A 24645-nucleotide genomic window follows, 5' to 3' on the forward strand; every position below is an offset into this window, starting at 1 on the left:
TTCAGTGCCTTCCCTCTCTCCTTTAGCTATGAACAGCTTTAGACCTGCTGGGTAATGCAGTCTGGAGGAGCAAAGTGTTTTAGATTAAACTGAACTTTCCTTTGAGCTATTGTAAAACAGATCTTAATGCAAATGCTCATTTTAAGACATTCCTTTTCACAGGCAGCAGACATTTAGTCTTACACATGCCAGTATGGCTGGAAAAGCTTCTTCAAGCGTCTGAGGTGGGCTCACAATGAGAAATCTTGTAATGAAGCATTTCTCTCACCACAGGTTTAGTTTCATATCATGCAATGGCATGTGGCTGCACAGGAATTCTGCTCCAGTACATGTGTTCTGATGACAAAGTGACTTGAAGCAATGAATGTGGAACTGCCTATAGAAGACTTACTTATAGTGATGGAGAGGTACCTTTGTTTCTCGTTTTAAAGATCTGGAGGAAGCAGGTTACTATAACTGGAAGCAAATACAGGGAACAGATGCGTATAGTGGGAATCTTCAAAAAGGATTTCAGTCTGGTTTGGTTGCATAACTGCTTTTGGGAGTTTATTTGTTTGGTTTTAAAGTCATTGTAGAGCATTGCCAAAATATTACATAGGCTTTGTCCAAAGCTACCTCTGTGCCCTCATGTGGTGCATGTCAGTGCCCGCATTAGTAGGCAGAAGTGTTGAGTTCAGGGTGACCCACATCGGTGTCTCCTTTTACTTTACAGTCTAGGACCAGTATTTCCAAGCACACCATGATTCTAAGCTTGAAAAGGTGTCTCTATGGAAGTTTGGGGGGGCTGATGGGAATGAAGGACAGACTCCCCTAAATGCCTTTGTACACTTCTTGTTCAAGCTTGTGGTGGTACCTTGTTCCATTCATCATGAGTATGTGCAGTGGGATGATACAAAATCAAGCTGCTGCTGGTTTACATCTCTTACCATTGTGTATGATAGCAGGGATTTCAGGAGCAACACTGTCCTTAAGCATAAATCAAGGCAGATGGCAAAACCAGGTGACCTGCAAAATAGAACAGGTTTGCTCACCGAAAATGTATAGTACAGACAAATGTACGGTCACCTAAAAGTACTGAGATGGCATTTCTGAACAGTGAGGAATGCCCAAGGAAATCAAGCTTGGGTAAGGCCAAAAAGCAGAGAATCCCAGACTGGTTTGGGTTGGAAGGGACCTTAAAGCTCATCCAGTTCCAGGTCCCTGCCACAGACAGGGACAACTCCCACTAGACAAGGATACTCCAAGCCCTGTCCAGCCTGGCCTTGAATTTTACATGCTCTAAATACACCCTGGTGATCCAACTGTAAGGGATTTCTGTGTCATGTTTCTTTTTCCCTGTAGCTTTGTTTGATGGGGTTTGTCTACATCTGGTTTATCTGTAAAGAGCTTTAATACAATAGACCTTGTAAAACTGCCTCTTTACATGGTCAGATGTAGCTTTGTAGCCTCCTCTTGCAGAACCACATCCATGGCTCCCAGCAACAAACTCATCTGTGCTGGTGCATCCTGCTCAAAGCCCTGGCCAGCTGATCCAGCGTCAGCAGGGCACATATGGCAGGAACTCCTCAACCCACCCAGCCATTGAAGATGTGACACAGCTTTATCCCTCCCCATTTTCAAGCATCACTTCTGGACCCCTACCTTTTGCATGAGTAGGCAAGCCTTTACTACATCTCCCAGGCTCTTTGCAGGGCTAGGGATCAGTAGAGACAAGTTGGTGCTGTTGTATGGTAGCCACCAAAGCAGGGCTCTACACTTCAAACCTGCTGCTTTGAGTGAAACAAATGTGAGGCAAATCAGTGGTGAAGTGGAAAGATGCAAATGAAAGCAGGCTAAATCATGGGAGGATTAGGCTGTAGTGATTTAAACCAGCTTTATTTCAGTATGGAGACACTGACGCAGGATTTAACGTACTTGAAGATATGCTGGTTATCTTTGTAGTTAAGATGAGTGGTCTGACACACAGGCACACAGATTATCAACCTCTAGACCTTTCTGTATATAAAAATTCTGTAACAGTGGCATTTTGGAAATGCAAAGTGCTGTTCTGAGGGTTGGCTTTTCGGCTCGTCAGCTGGGAGAGCAGTGGGGCTGTTGTAGGCTTTTTGTGTCCTGCTGCCGCACAAGAACTTTAGTGTGCTCTGGGGTTTGACTGGCAGCTACAAGTATACACAAGCTGTCACTCATGAAACGCCATTAGATCACCTTGCCAGGCTTTCCACTGTGTTTTAAGTGCCGTTCAGAGACGTTTAGGTCAGTGCCTTGTGTTTTGCCAGAGATTGTCATCTGGTGAGAGTTGTGAATTGGGAGGGGGAAGATCAACCGCTTCTCTTCATAGTTATTGTGGCCTTTAATCATGGAATCCCAGCCTGGTTTGGGTTGGAAGGGACCTTAAAGCTCATCCAGTTCCAGCCCCTGCCACGGGCAGGGACACCTTCCACTAGAGCAGGTTGCTCCAAGCCCCTGTGTCCAACCTGGCCTTGAACACTGCCAGGGATGGGGCAGCCACAGCTTCTCTGGGCACCCTGGGCCAGCGCCTCAGCACCCTCACAGGGAAGAGCTTCTGCCTAAGAGCTCATCTCAGACTCTCCTGTTCTGGCAGGTTAAAGCCATTCGCCTTGCCCTCTCCCTACAGGCCCTTGTCCAGAGCCCCTCTCCAGGTTTCTTGTAGCCTGTTTAGGTACTGGAAGTCTTCTCTATGTAAGGCTGCTATAAGGTCACCTTGGCACTTAGCTTGGCCTCAGTTAAACTTGCTTCTCCCAAGTGAAAGAAAGGCCTCTTATTGCAAGCTTGGAGCCCACAGGCACATGATGCCACCTCTTAGATGTTGCTTACATGTTGTAGCCCAGTGGCTTTGTAGTTTAGATGGGCTCATCCAGGTGCCATCCTTTATGGTGGTTTATTCCCTGCTGTCTCCCAGCCACTGGAGTCTTTCTCTGCAGTTGTCCCAGTTCTTCAACACACAGCTTCAAAACCCTTTACTACATCTGTAGTTTTTTCTCAAAGCTATTTAGAAGTAAAATTCCCTTTATGTACCCTCTCTTGTTTTAGATTTTATGAACAAGAATTGCCTTTTCAGAGGATGATGCTCTAAAGAGAGCTGAGCAGTGTATTTTCACACATGCCGTTGTGTTCTATGAATGTTTCAAATGGTCTAGCTTTCCTTGCAAGGCTGACTTGGTTCCTGTAATCTTTTGGGCTTGTATTTTGTCGGGTAGATTCTGTACTCCGTAAGAAAAAAAAACCAAACCATGAAACCAAGCTTAAATTCAGAACTGCTTTAAATGCCTTGGCACATTAAGAGAACTCAACAGTCAAGACAAGTCAGTTGATGAAGTATTTACTCCAAATGGTATAAGCTCCCTGATGTTGTTCCCAACAATTTGCTGCGTTTCAGAAACAAACCCTATGGCAGTACAAAGGCAATAGGGAGGGATGGAGGTGTAGAACACACAGTCCTTTGTTAGTGGCCTACAGATAAAATACTCTTAGTGTAAAATGTGATTTGCTTGATGGAGAAGGCATTTAGTGTGTATTGCTTCCATGGAAAGGTTTTGGGTGTTTTTGAGTGCTGATCTGTTCAGCTTTGGATACCTTCTTCGAAACCATTCGTTGTGTAGGAAAGTTGAAGTGAATGCAAGAATGGAATGCCCCATTTTCCTCATGTTTTAGTTATTGCACGGTGCTATAAAAAGAAAGATGGGATCTGGAAACAGACCTTGAGGTACTACATCATCCTTGTGGTACTTTGTGCATTCCTTAATCTGGAGAGAGGTAAACTTCCAGTAGTATTCACAGTCTGTTCCAATAAAGATGTGCTTCCTGCTTCAGACTGCTACCTTCTGTGCTCACATCCAGCCTCTGCTCTTCTGCCACTGTTCTTCAAATGATGGGGCATGGATGGGGAGCTTCATACTAGTTCTTCTCCAAACCTCTGAAGGGAGATGCTGGTGCAAGTTCTGCTTCATGGTCAGCCTCGTCCTCCTGTAGTTGTTCCTCAGCTGCATGTCTGCATGTCCTTTTTATCTCTTTCATCTAGTTTTCTGAATGCCTTTTGTCCACTCTTCCCCTTCATAACCTCTTAAGACTTGGTATTTGAATCACTGAACCCTCTTCAGGTTCTTTCCAAAGTCCTTTACCATTTTCAAGTTGTCTGAGAAGTCAGTCATTGTTAGTTTAGGTTATATAAGTATACAGATAGGATCAGCATCCATATATATATATATATATGTTAAGTCTCTCACCTTTGGGCTTGTCATAGCAACCTTTTCGGGGAAGAATCAGGCTACAGTCAAGCCCCAGCAGAGAAGTTGCCTGAATATACACTGTGGGGACCACGAGCACAATGGGAGCTCCTGATGGCAGAGTCTGTTCCTTGCACACTCCAGTCAAGCTCAGCTATGGGTTCCCAAACTCACTGATGCCTATCCTGTCCTTTAATCAGCCCAACTTGCATTAGATACTACCCTTTAAATTTCATAGAGTATTGAATTCACTGAGCCTATGCCACATTTCATGATGGGTTTTACCACTTTGGAAGCTCTTTAGCTGTGATTTAGGTTTCATTTGCTCCCTCATGGCCCTGTGGTGAGGGTGGGTGCTGTGCTCACACTGAAATCCACATCTCTGAGGAGCAGGGCATAGTATCTTCAAAGGAGATGATTTGCTATTACAGGTTTGGCTTAAGGAAACATCTTCCCTTGATGAACCTGGTGAGCAAACCCTCCTGGCTTTTCTTGTGTTCAACAGCAGAAAACTAACTCTTTGTGAAGCATTTTGACAGGGTCAGGTTTAGCTGCGATGTCATTTGTAGTTAGTTCTATCATGACCATGTTCCTTTTAGTAAACACACCATTTTTGCATGAATTAAATGGAATTTGAGGCTAAAAGACTGACTTGTGGTTTTGAGCAACATAAACTGGAATTGCCTTATTCATCAGAGCAGAGAGAGAAGACTTGCTGACCTCTTGCTTTGGTTGTAGTACACATAGAGGAGATGTAACCCACATTTTACACAGCTGTGAATGAGTTGTCTTCAGCTTGGATGCTGCTTAGTTAGGTAGTTTCCAGTAGCAGGGTCAGAATAAAGCTGATTCTTCAGTCCTGTATCCAGCTGATGCTGCTCTTTCTACTTATCTATGCATACTCCCAAGTCTTCCAGAGTGATAGATGCTACAGAGAAGGTGAACCAAGTACAATGAGGAAAATAAGAGGGGAAGTGGGAGTTGTGTGGGTGTTCCTCCTCATTCACCCACCGTTGCTTGAAAAAGGGTGTGTTGTTTCTCTGGCAGTACACATCAGAGTAAGAGAACGTAGGCTGTCATCCTCTTCCATCTTCTCTTCAGAGCCCTAGAGGGGTCCAGGAGTGTCATGGTCATAGTTCTTCAGTTGGGGTAGGTCATCCAATATAATAAAGATGCAAGGAGGGGATAAAGTGTTTTATTTGTTCTATTCCCCTCCCCCCCGTTTTGCACATTAGTTTTTGGTTGCAGTGCTCCTTTCTCTATTGAAGGACAGTCTTTGAGGAAAGGGGGATCAAGATATCTTGTGCTTCACCTTTGGTTGGTGATGTGAAAAGTGGGAGATGGCTGTTTTAGAGTGCTCCATCTACCATTTATAGAAGCAGTGTTTTGATATAATCAGAAGTTGTTCTTAATATCAGGTGCCTTTTAATTGCAACTGGCTGTGTTGGATGCGTCAGGTGAGCAGGAGTCCTCTTTGTACCTTCTGAAATGCTGCTCAACAATGGTTTGTGAAGCTGCTCGCCTCTGGCAGGTTAAAGTCATTCCCCTTGTCCTGTCCCTACAGGCCCTTGTCCAAAGCCCCTCTCCAGGTTTCCTGTAGCCCCTTTAGGCACTGGAGCTGCTCTGAGGTCTCCCCTTAAGGAGCCTTCTCTTCTCCAGGCTGACCCAGCCCAGCTCTCTCAGCCTGGCTCCAGAACAGAGCTGCTCCAGCCCCCGCAGCATCTCCATGGCCTCGTCTGGAGTTGCTTTAACAGTGATGCAACAGGGTAGGATTTCTTGTCATCATGGGGAGTTTTCATCTATAACCTCAGATGAGACTCTCAGGCTCCTTCTTCATCTACTCCATGTTTAATTCTCTTTTCTAAAGTACCAGTTTCCCTTGGATGAAGTTCGTAATGAGATTAGAAAGAGGCATACGAGAGATCTGGATGGGTTTGTCTCTTCAGAAGTATAGCAGAGCTTCCTCCAACCTGCCTTTTTTCCTTGGGTACCTGATAAGGCAAGGAGTTTCTTGTACCAAGAGTGAGACAGGTGGATCAAAGAGGTTCACTTGCTGGATAATGCTTGGAACAAGGAGTCAGGGGAAATGATATTCCCAGGAATGCCTTTTAAGAAAGGATAGATATTCTTTTGATTTGTCTAATGCTGTATGTTATTACTTATTTAGATGCCTTTTCCTGTGGAAACTCATGTGGGTTTTGGTTGTCTGTCCCCTAGAATGCAAGGAAATGCGTACCACAATTGTATGAAGTCTAAATTGTATGAAGACTTTAAGAAGTAGTCCAAGTTGACTCTTTTGATTCCATGATCTTTAATTCCTGTAAAAGCAGTGTCATCTTCCAAGACACTCCTTTGAAAGATGTCATTGAAGTTGGGGTAGGATAATGAATGAGAAGGGGGTGATAGAACTTAAGTGTCTCCCTTTGGAGCTTCTCTATCTGCACATGCTCATCTTTTGGAGACACCTGTGCAATGAAAGTGTTCTTCCTGGCCTCCTCACAAGCCCTTTGACATGAACTTTTCAGTCTTATTTAGGACTTATTACATGTTGTGTGCTTGGCAGTGCCCTGTTTTCTTTGTGAAGCTTTCAGCTTCCCTCTGGGCAGGACATAATGCTGATGGTCCTCAGGAGATGAGGGCTCTGCTGCAGCCCCTGCTCAGGAACACTGAAGTGTTTTCCAGTACTTTAGATGGGACCATCAGATGGTTTCTAAGATCCAGGTATTTAGCTATGGAAGAGAAGGCTCCTTAAGGGGAGACCTCAGAGCAGCTCCAGTGCCTAAAGGGGCTCCAGGAAACCTGGAGAGGGGCTTTGGACAAGGGCCTGTAGGGACAGGACAAGGGGAATGGCTTTAGTTGTTTTAAACCTAGGATAGAGTAAGTGAGGATGAAGTGGTCTGCTCTTCAAGGTTTGGCTTTCTTATCACCGTGAATAAAATGTCTGTCTAGGTCTCCAGTAAATGCTGATAGATCTTTCCAGGGAAGGGATTAGGATCAAAGAAAGCTGGTTATAGAAATCCAGCATCACTGCACCCTTATTATGTCTCCAGCTCTCAGTAGTAATCAGCAAAAAGTTTCATTGCCATGAATGAGTGAGTGACATTTAAAGCTCCATCTGTTGCCTACGGTGCAGTGCCTCACGATGCCTTTCAATGGGTGCTGGGATGATTAATTTTGGTTCCCATTCATACCACAGGAAATATTCTCCTAGCAGGGAATGACTCCAGCCCTTTGCTGAACTGCAGCATGTGTGGTGCTGGTTGGCAACCTCAGCTGCTGTTTACTCTTCTCTTGTGTGCTGAGAAGGGATCCAGGCTGCGTTTGCATTCACCCACACCTCTCTTGTCACAAGCTCTGCAAACACACTGGCTGCTGTGGTGCACAGTCCTGCCTGCTTTATAGAGGGATGGCTCCATCGCTGGTGCTTGCTTCCCATTCCAGAGCTGTGTCACCACATGACTGGCCTGTCCCCATAGGTGAGGACCACCTTCTGATGACTGATCTGATGTCCCCATCCTTCAGACTAGCTGCACTGTGATACTTAAACTCACCATGTAATTCTAGCCCCAGAGTAATCCCTGATGAGATTCTGGTTCCTGCCTTTGAGAGGGCAGAGGTAAGAATTAAAGCAGAGATAATGAAGTGTTGCTCCAGGCTCCCCCACAACACCCCACTTCCCCATCTCTGCACATGTGTACTACAGACTGATGGAGGAGTGTGGCAGGGCCATGCCTTCATCCTGCCCCTGGATGATGCTTGTGATGTGCCATGCAGGACTGGTGCCAAGGAAGCTGCACCTCGGAGACCTCCTTCATGGGGTCCTGGGCAAGTCTTGCGGGCTCCTGGTGGTATCTTCCGTAGAGAATAACCTGAGTATAGATGGTAATGTGGGGTTCCTGCCCTCCCCCCCATGTCTGTGGGACATGCAGCATATGCTCTGAGGGTGCTGTGTCTTCGTCCGCTTTGTTCTGCTTTACGCACAGAATACGCTGCTTCTCTCCTGGCGCTGCAGTCAGATACTGCAGAAGCTTGTTTCTATTAATAGCTCTGATCTCACCCTCGCTCAGTGTTTCGGTGAGTTTGGGCATTTTCAGGAGTGGGAAGGAGCGCCCTGGCTGCCCAGCACTGCATGGGCCGGGGGGGATGCTGGCATCAGTTCCTGCTGGGCAGGGACTGTGTCCATAATGGTCTAACAACGCCTAACTAACGTGAGCCATCCTTCCAGAGTAAATCACTGCAAGCACTCCCTTGGTTGATCCTTGTTTCTTTCCCTATGGCTTTAACCCCATAGAATCCCAGACTGGTTTGCATTAGAAGGGACCTTAAGGCTCATCCAGTTCCACAGGCAGGGACACCTTCCACTAGAGCAGGTTGCTCCAAGCCCCTGTGTCCAACCTGGCCTTGAGCACTGCCAGGGATGGGGCAGCCACAGCTTCTCTGGGCACCCTGTGCCAGCGCCTCAGCACCTTCACAGGGAAGAGCTTCTGCCTTAGATCTAATTCCAGGGATCTAACTCCACTCTGTGCCAGGCGGGTGGCAGCCTCAGGGAAGGTGTCCCCTGCCCTTCCCATGTGAAGGTGATTTCGTATTTCAAATGTGAGAGACAGGTTTCTGTTCTGCTTCAGTCTGAACACACGTAGACACAAAAGGCAAGTCTTTCTGGCAACAGCATTTGGTTTAAGGAAAAAGAAAGCAACTTTGAGCAATGTTTCTAAAGTTCAGCTGAAGGAAAGTTTATGCTGAAGCAAGATTTGAATTTAAATTTGTGCTTCAAATATCTCAAATATATTTGGTTTTAACTTCCATTCTAGTGTTTTCAGGACTCAGCCCTTTGATGTTTTCATCCTTATGGAAATGCTGTATCCAAGAAAGGAAGAATATACAGTTTTTCCTGTGAAGTTCCCATGAAGTTCCATGTTGCAATAATGTCACCTTCTCCTCATCTCTTCCAAAATGCTTAGTACTTCTGGAGAAGTTATTTTCCACATGGGAGCATGGAAGAAACCGTATGGTTTCTCTGACAGTGTGTTTCTATGCAGCCTTGATAGGCAATGATTTTCATGTCCAGCGTTGCTTGTGGGAAACACACCTTTGCTTTCAGGTTGGAGATTACCAGTTCATTTACAGTAAGCTTGTTTTAACAACTTCAGTCTATGTAAGAGCAGGCTGTGAGCTGTCAAATGGGCAGCCTCAACCAGGAGGCTGCTCCGTTCTGGTGAGTGACGGGGACAATGCTTTAACATCCAACACGGACAGAATTGGGTGGTGTGGGAGAGAACCATTGAGCAGAGTGTTTCTAAGGTGGTATAACACTAATGGTAACTTGAGCATGGATAGAAAGAATCCTTCCATGCTTAGGTTAAAACAGAGCTTAACAAGTAACATCCCTCCTGTTTTCTCCTTCTGGTCTTACAGGGGAGGAAAAGGCAGAGAGAACACAAGATAGTTGATTATTCATAATCGCAATCTTGTCTTCGAATTCATGGCTTTGGCATTTTGCATTCAACCTCTGAATGTAGTCTTTGTGCTCTTGCTAGCGTCATGAAGCCGATTGTATTAATATGTTCTCAAGGCAGAACCTAGAAAAGCAATTTTCTAGTCTACCATAAAATATTCATAAGAACACAGGCTTTTTTCTGTCTTGAGGATGTGTTCATTAAGCAGAGAAGGTTGGATTGTTTTCGGGAGGTCAAAAGCACTCGCTTCTTCTATGGGGAGCTCATGGCATTTCAAAGAGGGGGGTATTTGGAGACTGAAATAGTAAGAGCCGAGGATGACGCAGCCTCTGCCGAGACTCTGAACCGGAATTGTGGTCGTGCTCTCCAAAGCTGGTGCCCCATGTGTCGCATGTTGCAGGAGGGATGAATCCCTTTGGATGGGAAATGGAAGGACCGTGAAGTTTTCTCGGGACTGTTATCCAACACGGTGCAAGTTCAGGCTCTGCTTAGGGAGTACAAGGATGATGGGAAGGGACTCTTCATCGGGGACTGTAGTGACAGGACAAGGGGTAACAGGTTAAAACTTAAACGGGGGAAGTTCAGGTTAGATATAAGGAAGAAGCTCTTCCCTGTGAGGGTGGTGAGGTACTGGAATGGGTTGCCCAAGGAAGTTGTGAATGCACCATCCCTGGCATTGTTGAAGGCCAGGTTGGACAGAGACTTGGTTGACATGGTTTAGTGTGAGGGGTCCCTGCTCATGAGAGGAGGGTTGGAACTGGATGAGCTTTAAGGTCCTTTCCAACCCAAACCACTCTATGATTCTATAATTTATCACAGGACACAAGCACAAGTTGTAGCAGTCACAGGGAGTAGTGTGTTCTTTCTGGCTGAAACCATGCGTATTTTAACACATTGAAAGCTTTTATTGTCTGCTTTTAGGGAACAGAGTGCTTAGTTCTTAAAGGTGTGTTAGAAACTGTATGTGGATTTTGAGACAAATTTGATTTAGTCTAAATCTCTGCTCTGGAGCCAGGCTGAGAGAGCTGGGCTGGTTCAGCCGGGAGAAGAGAAGGCTCCTTAAGGGGAGACCTTAGAGCAGCTCCATTGCCTAAAGGGGCTACAGGAAACCTGGAGAGGGGCTTTGGACAAGGGCCTGTAGGGACAGGACAAGGGGAATGGCTTTAACCTGCCAGAACAGGGGAGATTGAGATGAGCTCTTAGGCAGAAGCTCTTCCCTGTGAGGGTGCTGAGGCACTGGCCCAGGGTGCCCAGAGAAGCTGTGGCTGCCCCATCCCTGGCAGTGTTGAAGGCCAGGTTGGACACAGGGGCTTGGAGCAACCTGCTCTAGTGGAAGGTGTCCCTGCCTGTGGCAGGGGGCTGGAGCTGGATGAACTCTAATGCCACTTCTAACCCAAACCAGCCTATGGGTCTATAAATAGCATTACCAAACACAGTCAGCTGTATTGAAGATAAACAGATTTACGTGGAGAAGGGGTAAGCAGCTCGAGTGACTCCTACCTCTGCATTAGTAACTCTGACCTTTGGTCCGCACATCCAAAAGATGGGAGATGTTTGTTCCGGGTGCTCAGAAATCTTCAGCTGGACGTGACAACTGGGAGCACATTTAAAAGGTTTGTGATTCACAGAGCCCACTGTGCTGCTTTTTTCATGACTCACTGTGTTTGATCCTTTACCATTAACTGGTTTGAGCTCTCCTGGATCTAGGGAGGGGACTCTGGGCAACCTGTGTCAGTGTTTTACCACCCTTACTGTAAACAGTTTCTTCCTCGTGTCCGGCCTGAATCTCCCCTCTTTAGTTTAAAACCATCACCCCTTGTCTCTTTTCCAGCACTCATCGCATTTCCTACAGCCCTTGGGACACAAAATGGTTTCAGATGGTACCTTTTGCCCCATGCACCATGCTGCAGGGGCAGGTATCACATAGATATGGAGCTGTTACAGGGTTGCCTGAGTTTGAGTGGTGCTGGAGGGATCCAAAACGTTCTTCTGTCACTTTGAAATGCTGTTTTAAATCTAATTTAAAGCATCGCATCTAAGGTGAGAAGTTTCTGAAGCGATAGTCTGTGAAATGAGCGGGCTGGTATCGAGCCATCATCTCCCACAGAAAGGATGGAGGAATGCTTCTGTGCAGCACTTGCTGTAGGGATACTTTGTGAGTAGGAATTGGAAGGGTTTACCCTCAGTTCCAACCACGTAGGAAAGCATCAGCCATTCCCAAGGAGAGCTTAGGAACACGGTTAGGTGGGTTTGTATGGTTGAATGGCTCAGCCCAGAATGCCCTGGATGGAAGGAATCCCAGCTCTGGTCCTGCGGGGGAGAGAGGGGAGCAGTGAAAAGGCCACAGGAAGGAAAACAATAGGGAAGTGGAGGGAAGAGCTTGTGGGTTGAAAAATAGCAACACTTCCAGTAATGTGACCTTTAGCAGAGAATGTTTCCATCCAAAAGAGAAAACCAAAGAGAAAGTCTCCTCCTCCCCAGCATGAGGAGGGGGAAGGACACTGCTCCTGCACACGTGAAACTCAACTCAGATGCTCTGGTCTCTGAAGCACCCTCCCCCTGCTTTTGTGCATCTTTGTTTTCAATGAAAAGCAATGGATTTGGGTTTGGTTTTTACTGTGCTTTCCAGTTCCTACACTAATCTGCATTTCTTTGCTTAGAAGTGATGTTCTCCTGCAAATTGGTCTTGTGTAGACCAAGCAAAATGTCTTCATTCATCTCTTGGAATGTGATTTGTTGCTTCTTGGTTGTTCTCTGCCTTCAGCTCGAGCAGCCCTAACATGGCTGTGCTTTTGAAACCCCACCACTTAGCTCCACATCCCTCTTTCCAAGGAGCTGCCATCCGGGATGGAGTTGCCTTTCCAGTGGTCCCTGTCCCTGCTGCTGTTGGCAGCGTGGCGGTGCATTTTGGTTTACACCTTCCAAAACACCTGGATTTTTAGGAATGACTCCACTATTATGGTTTCTTTTCCTGTGTGTCTTTGTTTTATTCAGACTCAGGTTTTACCAGCATCAAATTGGGACAAAACCTGTGAAAACTCCTTCTTCTGGGATTGATGATACTAATGTCCTGATGGAGGTTATGTGTGGGCATCAGAGGGTATCACAGTGGCTTCCTCTGGGGGATGGCATAGAAGGGTGGCAGTGAAGTGGTTTGTATAAGCAGGGCAGGTTCAGCACAGGGTCTTTGTAGTGGCGCATCATGTCTACCCCTGTGAGATCTCAGCCTTCCCCAGGCACAGTCGCAGGCAATCCCTGTCTTGTGGAGTAGGTACCTTAGCAGATGTGTGACTGGTCCAGCTTCAGGGATGCTGCAGAGTTTGTGCAACCTTGCACAAACGTATCTTAAAGGGAAAACAGCAGCTAAAATGAAAACCTCCAACCCAACTTTCATTTCCAAGATTGTGGAAGCACAGTGTTTTTGAAGGGTGAGCCTGTTTTCATTCTGCAGAGGAGTGGCTGAGTGATTGTAGAGAGAGGCATTAAATGTGGCCCATGTATGGAGTGTAGGAGAAATGCAGAATTCAGGTGGAATTTAGGCATTTGTAGTCATCATGTGATGGCAGTGATTTTCTTTTTTAGCACAAACAAGCTGAGTTCAGTTATTGCAAAGGGATTTTTTACAAATGTTTCTTGCTGCCCTTTTTTACCACACTCCCATTGTCTTCAGGGGGGTGCTTTTTGTGCAAGCAAAGGCCTGATTTTTACTCCACAGATAATCACAGTGATAGTTTTCCCTTTTTTACTCTCTTAGCATACACCTCTTAGTAAACAAACTGTTCTCTGTCTGCCTTGATTGTGCTTCAGGTTTGTCCCACTTGGACTTGGAATGACACAGGCAAGTCTCTGCATAGTCACCATTGGGGAACCTGCTTTGTCTTGCTGCTGCTCTGCAGTGTCCCCATGTGAGGTGTCTGCAGTCTGCAGGGAGACCTTAGAGCAGCTCCAGTGCCTAAAGGGGCTACAGGAAACCTGGAGAGGGGCTTTGGACAAGGGCCTGTAGGGACAGGACAAGGGGAATGGCTTTAACCTGCCAGAACAGGGGAGACTGAGACGAGCTCTTAGGCAGAAGCTCTTCCCTGTGAGGGTGCTGAGGTGCTGGCACAGGGTGCCCAGAGAAGCTGTGGCTGCCCCATCCCTGGCAGTGTTCAAGGCCAGGCTGGACACAGGGGCATGGAGCAACCCGCTCTAGTGGAAGGTGTCCCTGCCCATGGCAGGGGTTGGAACTGGGTGAGCTCTGATGCCACTTCCAACCCAAATAATTCCATGATTCTGTGAAGTCTGAGATTAATTTTTCTTATTTCAAGTGATGCTCGAAGAGCAGAACCACGGGTGTATGTTTCAAATCCTCAGATGTAGAATGGTATCAAGAAGGGTCACATGGGATGTGTTGAAGTCCTTTACTGTTAGCAAATGCATATAGCTGCAGATGGTGATGGCTGCAGGAAAACTTCCTGAACTCTGAATTCCCATAGTTTTTTTTTACCATTTAAAAGATGCTGTGAGTTTAAAGGTGTTGTTCTTGATTCAATCCATGGTTCCTCAATGTCTTCACTGGACATGATATGACAGGTAGATCCCTGTGTGAGTGAGGAATACACTCATCTCTCCTCTTGTTTTCATGTCATAGTTGATGTGACCACAGCACTGCCCTTGCAAGTTGCACCGACTTCAGTCCCAATGGATCTGCGCTTGGACCACCAGTTTTCCATGCCCGTGACAGAGCCGACGCTGCGGGAACAGCAGCTGCAGCAGGAGCTCCTGGCACTCAAGCAGAAACAGCAGATCCAGAGACAGATCCTCATAGCCGAGTTCCAGCGGCAGCACGAGCAGCTCTCCCGGCAGCATGAGGCCCAGCTGCATGAGCACATCAAAGTAAGTGATGAGCAGCCCTGCACTGGGCACTGTGTGGAAGCATCCCCTCACCTAGAGGTGATCCAGCTGATGTGCTTTGGGGTAGGAATACTGTGCTGGACTTGGTAACCTCTGCTCAAAGAATACCAAAAGAGTATTCTCTTAAAGAAACCTGGAGAGGGGCTTTGTGCAGGGACAGGACAAGGGGAATGGCTTTAACCTGCCAGAAGAGGGGAGACTGAGATGAGCTCTTAGGCAGAAGTTCTTCCCTGTGTGAGGGTGCTGAGGCGCTGACACAGGGTGCCCAGAGAAGCTGTGGCTGCCCCATCCCTGGCAGTGTTCAAGGCCAGGTTGGACACAGGGGCTTGGAGCAACCTGCTCTGGCGGAAGGTGTCCCTGCCCATGGCAGGGGTTGGAACTGGATGAGCTTTGAGGTCCTTTCCAGCCCAAACCAGTCTGGGTTCTTTGATCTTTTGTAAAGGGATGTAAGCACCAAGAGTTAAAGAAGGGGATAGGGTGGAGGAGAGGAAGCAAGGTAAGCTGGTGCCATGTTAAACATTACCCCCTATCTGTATTCAGTACTCCTGTATGCCACTGCCATCAGGTGATTTGTTTTGCCTGGATTTGGGAAGTGTCAGTAGAATTTAACCCAACAAGAGGGCTTTTAGGCTGGCTTTCCACTACAACCATATATATGGGACTAGAGGGGCCCATCAGCGTGCTCACTGCACATCAGCACAAGGTCCAGAGAAGATGTTTGAACCTTAGTGTCTCTGCAGTGACAGGAGCCAGGACTGCAGCGGGTGTTTGTGCTGCTCTGGTGCACGGGACGGAGAAGCTGCGTAACACACAGGAGAAGCAGGAAGTGCAGTTTAGAAGATGGCTGTTGCATAGTGAAAACCTTAGACATTATATAAATATTTCACAGTGATAGACTATCGCTATGGTAACAGAAGCTTTCAGCATTGCTAATATGCTTTCCTTTCAAACGGGGATTAGCGCTGCACATGGTAAATAGCGTTAATGTAATATTAAAAAGCAACCTCAATTCAACGTTATATAACTTTTGTTTTAATACGAAATTCACGTCAGAGTGGGGAAGATAGGATTAAAAGTTAATAGTGTATTATTTACAGAGTTTTCAAACACAGGGTTTGGAAGAGCAGTCGCTCTTTGAGGAATGATTGAATTATCTCAGTCCTTGGTGGGTCCTCTGTGTTCTCCTCAGGACAGAGGTGGAGGGAGGTGCATGATCAAGGGCTGGAGCAGCCTGGAGAAGAGAAGGCTCCTTAAGGGGAGATCTCAGAGCAGCTCCAGTGCCTAAAGGGGCTACAGGAAACCTGGAGAGGGGCTTTGGACAAGGGCCTGTAGGGACAGGACAAGGGGAATGGCTTTAACCTGCCAGAAGAGGGGAGATTGAGATGAGACATTAGGCAGAAGTTCTTCCCTGTGAGAATGCTGAGGCACTGGCACAGGGTGCCCATAGAAGCTGTGGCTGCCCCATCCCTGGCAGTGTTGAAGGCCAGGTTGGACACAGGGGCTTGGAGCAACCTGCTCTAGTGGAAGGTGTCCCTGCCCATGGCAGGTGTTGGAGCTGGATGAGCTTTAAGGTCCCTTCCAACCCAAACCATTCTATGGTTCTATGATTGTGAAGCAGCTCTGTGTTTTGGATGAGCATCTGTGTAACCAGCATGGGTCAGTTACCGCCAGCAGCACTATGGATGTTTTAAAGAAGTTACTCCATTGACATGTTAAAGCTCAGCGAGTACAGCAGGAATCAGGGTTTATTTGTTTTCTTTCTTTTCTTACTCTGGTGTCAGTGTGAGCAGAGAACCTGCATCTGACTTGATGTGAGCTAGGAGGGGGGAAATCATCTCTCCCTTCCACCCCTAAACAAAGCCCTGGTGTAAGTAACACCTTAAAGTTGTCTTAAGTAAGTGAAATTTGGCTTGGAAAATGCTGGCATGTCTTCCTTGTTTTTCTATTCAAATAGATAACTTTTTCCTATTGAAATCTGATGTTTGGGCTTTTTCCAGAACTTGGTTTCATTCCAACAGCCCAGTTTAAATCATCTGACCTATAGTGCAAGAGGAGAAGATGATGGGATGGTCACAGCCCTTCTTGCCTGCACGTGCAATCCCTTCCCTTGTCCTTTCCCTCCTGAGCAGTCCTTGCTTTGTAGGCATTGGATTTTGAAGAGGTGGGCTCCAAATGTAGGTGGAATATCCCAGAAGATCCTGGAATTTGGAGAGCCAAGCTCCGAGTGAAACAGTATTTGTGGAAGGGAATTACAGTAGGCACAGTTACTGCTTGGCACGCGGCAGGAGTGGAATCGTTGCCATCAAGGAGTAACAAGAAAACCCTGACTTGTTTAGGGAAAATGAATGGAACCTGATGAAACTTCATACAGAAATAGGGAAAAGTGCTTTTCACAATGATGGTGCAGCTTGGCAGGTTGCTGAGATGCGAGAGCATCATGGAAAGGAAGCAGGAGCTGGTGAGCACCGGAGGCTGCTGCGTGCTGGCTGGAGGCAGAGGTGGCAGCTCCTCTCTCCTGTAGCCATTTACCTTCAGTGAGATGGATTTTCCACTCCGGAATGCCTCTCCAGATGTGTAACAATATTTATAGCCTTCAAATCTGCCTTCCTAAACAAAACCAAGGATGGAATAAGGAGCCTGATGCCCGGGCCGTTGCAACGGTGGAAAGCCTCTCCACAGGTCCCAGTGTGAGCTTTGCTTGACCTTTGATTGTGAAGGAATCGGCAGGGAATTTTTTCCTTTGTGAGTCACTCCTTCCCAGCCAAGATCAGCTGGAAGTTACCAAAAGCTTTTCCATTTGCCTTCTGGTCAAGAGCCGGAGCGAGGTGGTTGAAGAGGGGCAGGAGCTTTGGCAGGGCAGTGTGAGCTCAGTGAGCAGTGGGAGTGAAAGGACGCGGTGGGTGATGTGGTTAATCCGTGCGCTGCCAGAGCTCGGAGCAGGGCTCTTCCCAGCTCTGGCTGGTTTATAGCTAAAGCCAGGAACTTATTCAGGATGCTGACGCATGTTGGTGTTAGCACATGACAGCAGACATAAGAAAGAGTGAGGAAGGCGATGGGGTAGCAAGACAGGCAAGCAGCTGAGCCTCACAGCTCCTCATTGACCTCTGATCCTAACCTGGAAGTTCAAGGTTGTTAATTCTGCAATGCTATTCCTGCTTTTCCCGTTATCTGAGAAAAGGTTTGTGTGCCTTGGGAGCAGAGGGAGGATGAGGCTGTACATGCAATGTAGACAGGGTGGGCAGAGGAGTCCATAACAAGAGCCAAAGGAGCTTCGTGGTGAGGTTTGATGAGGAGTGATTCCCAAGTTGGTCTCTTTTTCCGAATGCAGTGATTTGTGGAGCAGTGTGCTGTGCTGCCTCATGGCTTCAAGCCAGTTAATAAAATACATGGAATGTTTTCAGACATCAGCTTTATATACATAGCAGTGTTGAGATAAAGCTGAGGAGATGGCTTTGTTAGGTTTTGGCTGGTTTCAGATGGCATAGTTTTAATCAGTGTAGCTTTCAAGCCCTGATGGAGAGGTGTAACACATCTGAGGTGTCAGAGATATCTTGGAGATATAGGCTGAAATTCTCTGGCCATTCCTTATTTTTGTTTTGGAGAGCAAAAGGCTGACAGGGAATCTTCCAGACACATCTTGGAATGCTGTAGAGACATCTAGACTTAACAGGTATCACACTGATCCTGCTGTTCCTTTTATTTGGAGGTACCTGCCCTTGGAATGGTAGGTTTGCTTGCAGGATTGCTCCTTGGGCACAAATCTCATCCTCTCTCAGTTGTAGCCATGCCAGTGCTTAGAGCCTCTTCTGGTGGCCTCTTTGTGTCAATTCCTGCTTCCTAACTTAAATTCCCATCTGCTGATGGGATTGATGTCATCTGCTTCTCCCCTTTGCTGGGTAGTGCCTTCCTCATGCCCTGAGTCGGGGCTGCCGAGGGTACCCATTTCCCCTGTATCCTCCTCTTCACACTGAACTCTGGTAAGGGCAAACTTCCCTTTGACGCCCCCAAACACCCCAGCTCCTGTTGCTGACTGTGTCTGCTCCATCCTTCCTGCCTGCAGCAGCCCATGCGGAGAGACTCCCTCTGCTCCAGTTTGTGCTGCTTGTCTGCGAAGCAGCCGTTCCTCACAGCCTGCATTGTTCAAGAGCAACTTCAAAAGCCCAGAGATACCAGGTGCCCGCCTCTGTCTGCCTTCTGACATGATAAGATTATTCATCTTGGAAGGCTGCAGCTGGGTACAGTCGGTGGTAAAAAAAAACCCAGACTGAACATTTTGTGCCTTCTGTCTACTTGAATGCATTGTAATGTGCTCCCTTGCTATTTCTAGACAGCTTCCTGTTCTTTTTTGGTGACCTTGCCTCGGTTTTCTGATCCACAGAGCTGCCTCCAAGACTTAGACCTGGAGCCTGCAAAACTTCACTTCTGATGGAAGTAACCCTGAGGAAAGCTTTTGTAAGATCAGAGCGTTTGCTCTCTTTGAAGGGCAGGGAGTGACTTTCCTCTGCCTCAAAGACAAGCTCTTTCCGAAGAGCATTGAAGACAAATCTTCATACAGAAGGGTGGGTAGTGTCAACAGATCCATAGAGCAGCTTGGACACCTCTGGGCCCCCTCTCTTGGTTGAAGAAGTCATCATGCAGCAGGCTGGGTTCATTTGGGAGCATCTTCCTACTTAGTGTTGAAGATTTCTGGGGTGAAGCTGGGTTGCGCAGTCAGGATCATTGTCTGCACTGGTCCTACTCTAAACCTGGTAAAAGAAGCATGTTTCCTTTGGGCTTCTGAAATAGGCCACAGTTTGTTGGCTGGAAGGAGTTGAATGGGAACTCCAGCTATCTCCACCTTTGAGATGGAAAAAACCTCACTCAAAAGTCAAATTGCGAATCTAATTGCAGACAGTGGGTGTGGATTGCGCTGTGAATCCCTGGACCTGTGTGCATGGAGTGTGGTGGTACAACCAGCCTTGTGCTCTGTGCACCATTACTCAGTCTCTTTGCTTTGGAGTTCACAGTTTTCCAGCAGGATATGGAGGTTTTCCAATCCATCAGCAGTGGGAGATGGAAAGTCTGTGGCACCCTGTGCTCAGACACTCCATGTTCCTTTATTGAAGTCAAAGAACTGTTATTCACCCACTGCATGTTCTTGTGAATGAATCTCCTGAAGCTGGACATAAATTGGGCAGAATTTGGGTGTTCTGAAGGCTGAATGGCTGATGGCAACAGCAATCCTAACAGCTTTTTTAAGTGATCAGATTCCTGTTCTTCCATTGTTTATATTGTGAGTTTGTCTCCCAATACAATGTGTGTGGGGCACAGTGATTACTTGAGATGATTTTCTTTTAAAGCCTAGATCCTTATGGTCTCTATTCAGTTTGGAATTGCAGAGTAAATGGCAGGAGCAAGAATATTTTGCAGTTCACACATCTGTTTTTTCAACTTCCATCTTATTTTGGAAATAGATAAAATAGATGGGAAGTAGTCAGAGAGAGCACACAGGGAATCAGGGCAGGAGTAAAGAAAGAGCCTAGTGGATCCTGCAGGAATATTGACCTGTTAATGTACACTGTTGCTGTTAAATTTAACCTTCCTAAACTTGTAATTCCTGTTGGTGCATGTGGTCTCTTAACAACATTGAGCTGGTATGTGTGAGAATGGTGTTACATTTGAAACATAAATCATGTTGTGAATAGCTTCACTCAAGTACATGCAGTATGAACAGTGGTGGTGGATAAATCTCTATGTTTAAGTTTCCTGTTTAACTGGTGGTGGTGTGTATCATAGAATTCCAGAGTGGTTTGTGTTGAAGGGAGCTTAAGTCTCATCCAGTCCCAACCCCGGCTACAGGCAGGGACACCTTCCACTAGAGCAGGTTGCTCCAAGCCCCTGTGTCCAACGTGGCCTTGAATGCTGCCAGGGATGGGGCAGCCACAGCTTCTCTGGGCATCCTGTGCCAGCGCCTACTTCTTTGCAGTGACCAAAACCTGGTGGTGGCTCCTACATCTCCACTCCTGATCCTAATTCTAGCATAACATTCCCATTCCAACTCATCTACTCCCTGCACCCCATAACAGTTCACAGAGGACATAACTGCTTCTCCAAGGACTGAGGTCTGATTGCTTATGGCATCATAAAATCTCACTTAGAATTAAACATCTGGGGCTCCTTCCTTTACAGGACTGTTTATATAGATCTTTGACTTATAAAGATTCCTTCTTGTCATGCATGATTTGGATGGATGTTCCCTGCTCCTGGTGCAAGGATTTGTCCCCCCCTTCAGTAATAACCATGTAAAGCAAAGCAGAGGCAAATGCATGGGAGTTTTGTTCAGGGTAAAATGGGAGATGGAGCTGAACATGCTGGATAGTAGAAATGGAGCTCAGCGCTTTCTAAAGAGTCTCACCTTCTGGAGATAGGGTGAAAACTAGCCTGGAGTGGCAGTCAGAGAGCAAAAGGCATGTACAAATGCATTCCCAGCACAGATATCCAGGACTTAGAGGGATGAAGCTGCTATGTGAGCTTCCAGCCTTTTAGGGGAAGCGAGCAGTAATAGCATGGGAAAGAAACAGTGATCTGAAATTATATATCCATATGTAAGCTGCCAAACTAATAGCGTAGGATCTTGTCACCTAGAGCTGGCTGGGAGGGAACACAACCCTTGTTCCCGTTCCTGGAGACATTTGAGCCTCATAAACTTGAACATCAGACATTCCCAATAGGATATGTCTAACCGGGATCAGTCTCCTGCCCGGGAAGCTGTCTGCTGGGCAGGGTTGTTTCCCTGTGTAGCAAAGGGCTGCTGTCTGATAGCTGGAAGGGGACACAGCAAATCTATGTTCAGCTGCTGATGTGTCCAAGGGAAGGATGATAGGCATTTGTTCTGCTCAGCTGGGCTTTAGGATTCCTGTGTCTTGGCTCCTGCTGGAAACCACAACGTTGTTTTCCCCCTCTCCCACCTTCCAATACAAGTCAGTCATTCTGAGCAGTCTCTGGTGCTCCAGGAGTTATCTGAAACACGTCGGGATGGAGCCAGGGGAGTGAATCCTGAAACTGAAACCACAGCTTGAGACTTGAGTAAACAGGATGTGGAGACCATGAAGCAGTCTGACCAAAGGAATGGCCAGTGTTGAGAGCGCTCTGAAATCACCCAATACAACAGTTCTCCCTCAAAGCTGACATCCCTGCTTTGCTTCCACCCATAGCTAGTGATTGTTCGGGGGGTGTTTTGATGTGTACATGGTTTGGCCGCTGCTTTCTTGATAATTTTAAATATCAGATTTAACCCCCCAAAATTATACAGTTTTGGCAAAGCACATGGCAGATGATTTGTCCTAAACCCCACTGTTTCCACCAAAACCCCAACCTTGCTGGCTGCTGAGGGAGATGACTAAGATAGGAAGAATGTCATGAAGAATTAAGCTTCAGCGAAAGGAGGTGAACCCAGCTCAGCTTCTCAAAGTGCTTTCTGGGTCATGCCTCAACTCTTGACTTGAAGCGGACAAGTTCAAAGATCTGCTTTGTTGGGTTGGTTTTGGTCTTGTCTAGCACTAAGTTGTTGGGTTTGAAGGTAGTATTATACTTGCACATCCTTGCAACTTCTTTGAAGCTATTGCCTCCATCAGAGGCCAGCCTCTCTTTCTGAGGTGGCAGGGGAAGTAGTTGTATAAAGAACTCCTCAGCTTGCAATCTTATATCAACAATCAGTATGCAAACTGTTGGTCAGCCAGGCTTGTGATTACCTGCATGAGTAAGGGTGAGCTGTCTGGGTACAGATGATTTATACTGCCTTCCACTAATTACAGTAAGCTATTCAAATATATATATGTAAAACCCTAGGAGCCATAGTCTGAGCTTCAAAACCTCTCCTGCTTTGCAGATTTTAGTACATTTTGGGAAAGTAAATGACAGATGCACCTTTAAAGTGATGGTTGGATGGAAAAGAAGCAGCACAGAGCAGTGCCTGGTTTCTGGGGGAAGAATAAGGTAGTGTCTGCAAGGTTCCTGGATACAGGAAGGACTCACATTCTTGCTGCTCATTTAGCAGTTTGAGGAGTCGTTCTGGAAGCCTTAATGTGACATGTCCTCATGAAACACATCCTTATTCCCTCTGGTTTAGCTCTTCTTTGCTTACAAAGAGGTTGCTTTGCGCAGTGGAAGTTGACAGTGGGGTTACTGGTAAGGTGTCAGTCCCCATTGTAGGTTGACATGCTGAAGACACAACTGATGAATGAGATGGCAAAACCCACTGCAGCAGCAAGTCCTCATGGTTAGCTGACTGTTGGGAATGCTCTGCGTTCTCCTGATTACATTGATTAATATTAATGTATGCTAAAGGAGCACCAGCAACACTAACTCCAGGTACAGTTGAGCATTTGTGCAGTTTTCATAAATAGTGGAAGCAGTGACATTAAACATATGCAGGAATCCCCATAGTTACAAATATTGACAAACATTTACTTTGGCAAGAGCACCTAATTCAGATGTTCCGAGCTGCGCTCCCTAATGCGGTGTGCCTGGCTGCCACACACTGTGCTCCTCCAACTGATAGCTGAATTAGGCTGAATGCAAAGGGATTTCCCTTGGCATAACACTTTGTCTTTCACAGCTATTCCAATGGCATTATCATTGGGAATGGGAAGTTTCAATGCCAGACCAAACCCACAATGTATGGGTATTACCTTGGCAGAAGCAGCTTAGTGCGTGGTGCAGGAGGGAGGGTATGACTGTGCTGCAATTGGCCACGCATGGGGCTGGATGGTCACTGACCGTTAAAATGAACCTTGATTACTTCAGATGAAGCAGCAGCTCACCTTCTTGTGAAGCTTCTGTTCCTTTTGTGCCCGTGACAGCTTTTTGTGTCCTCAGGTTTCCTGCTCCTCCTGTCAGTTGGTGGGGGTGGGTTCTCTTGCGGCTTGTAGGTCTTTTTGCACAAAGCATCAGCAGAAAACCCTGTTTTTACATGAGAAAATTAAACTGGAAGCCCCCAAAATATAAAACTGGGGCACAGTCTAGCGTTAAAGCTCATGGTTTTAAAGCTAAGAAAGGCCTTTTTGCACTTTTAATGTGATAGTTATATTCCCTCTGGCTTTATTAGAACAAGATGGGTACCGGTAGCAGCAGGGATGAGCAGCGCAATGATGTGGCTGAGCCCTGATAAGGATTTGGGGTGCTGACCCAAGGTCTGTGTGGCTTGTTTTCAGCCCGGGGCTTGCAGACATGTTCATGCTGTAAGAAGACATCCCAGTTCAGACAGAGCACCCGGATGGGTTTTCTGGAGTCATTTTCTTAGGCTCCAGCAGACACCAACAAAGTGATTTCTTTCCCTTTTTCATGGAGATGATTGGAGAGGTTGCTTCATTACTATTTATTTTTCCAACTTTGAAAAGATGGGAAAACTATATTAAGAATAGGCTTTGTGGCAAGTGGGGTCCAAATCAGCAGGAACAATACCTCTCTAATGAAACCTCTATAAGCCATCCAGATACAAATTGGTCTTTCATTTACATTTCACTACAGATGTCAATGAATGCACAGTTCCTTCTAAGGCACCCTAATGTATGTAAACCATTGCAGGAAGCGAAGCACGCAGAACCTAGGAGACTGCAGATGGAGAGAAAAGGCTCCTGATTTCATAAAAATAACAAAACCTGTTTTAACATATTGTGCATTAAATATTGTTCATTTGCATACTTTCTATGGCTAGGTTATAAAAGCCCACCATGTGGTGGACTTGTTGGAAGCCTGAAAAGATACTCTTGCTCCAAATGGAGATGTGTTAGTGGAAGCTGCTGCTTAATTATGAAACAAAAATAACTACTTTTGTCAAGGGTTGGTGGGGGGTTTTTTGGTTGTTTTTCTTCTTTAGGTTTTGAGAGTCTGGGTTTTGGTGGTGTTTTTTTTTTTTTTTTGCTGTTTACGTAAAGTCCCATAGGATGAGGAAGGGAAGCATAGGTGCAATCATTGCGAATTCCGCTATAACTGGGGTTGGGTGTTTTACAACAGTCTGCCTGCTTGGAAGCGGCAGCAGCAGGGACTCCTCCATCCAGAGTTGCCAGCAGATA

General features: G+C 46.5%; 1 protein-coding gene across 15 annotated transcripts in view; it reads left to right on the plus strand.

Moving 5' to 3' along the window:
• HDAC4 (histone deacetylase 4) overlaps positions 1-24645 on the plus strand; it is a 214683-nt gene that overhangs the window by 94970 nt on the left and 95068 nt on the right. For all 15 annotated transcript variants that reach the window (XM_061460072.1, XM_061460055.1, XM_061460048.1 and 12 more), the window contains one exon: positions 14331-14575. In XM_061460072.1, the coding sequence (XP_061316056.1) occupies positions 14331-14575 (245 nt within the window). The remainder of the gene's footprint in view (positions 1-14330; positions 14576-24645) is intronic.

This window comes from Pezoporus flaviventris, unplaced genomic scaffold, assembly GCF_033815535.1.
Source record: "Pezoporus flaviventris isolate CSIRO_AGI_PZ_B2104156 unplaced genomic scaffold, CSIRO_AGI_Pfla_v1 ptg000001l, whole genome shotgun sequence".
NCBI lineage: Eukaryota > Metazoa > Chordata > Aves > Psittaciformes > Psittacidae > Pezoporus > Pezoporus flaviventris.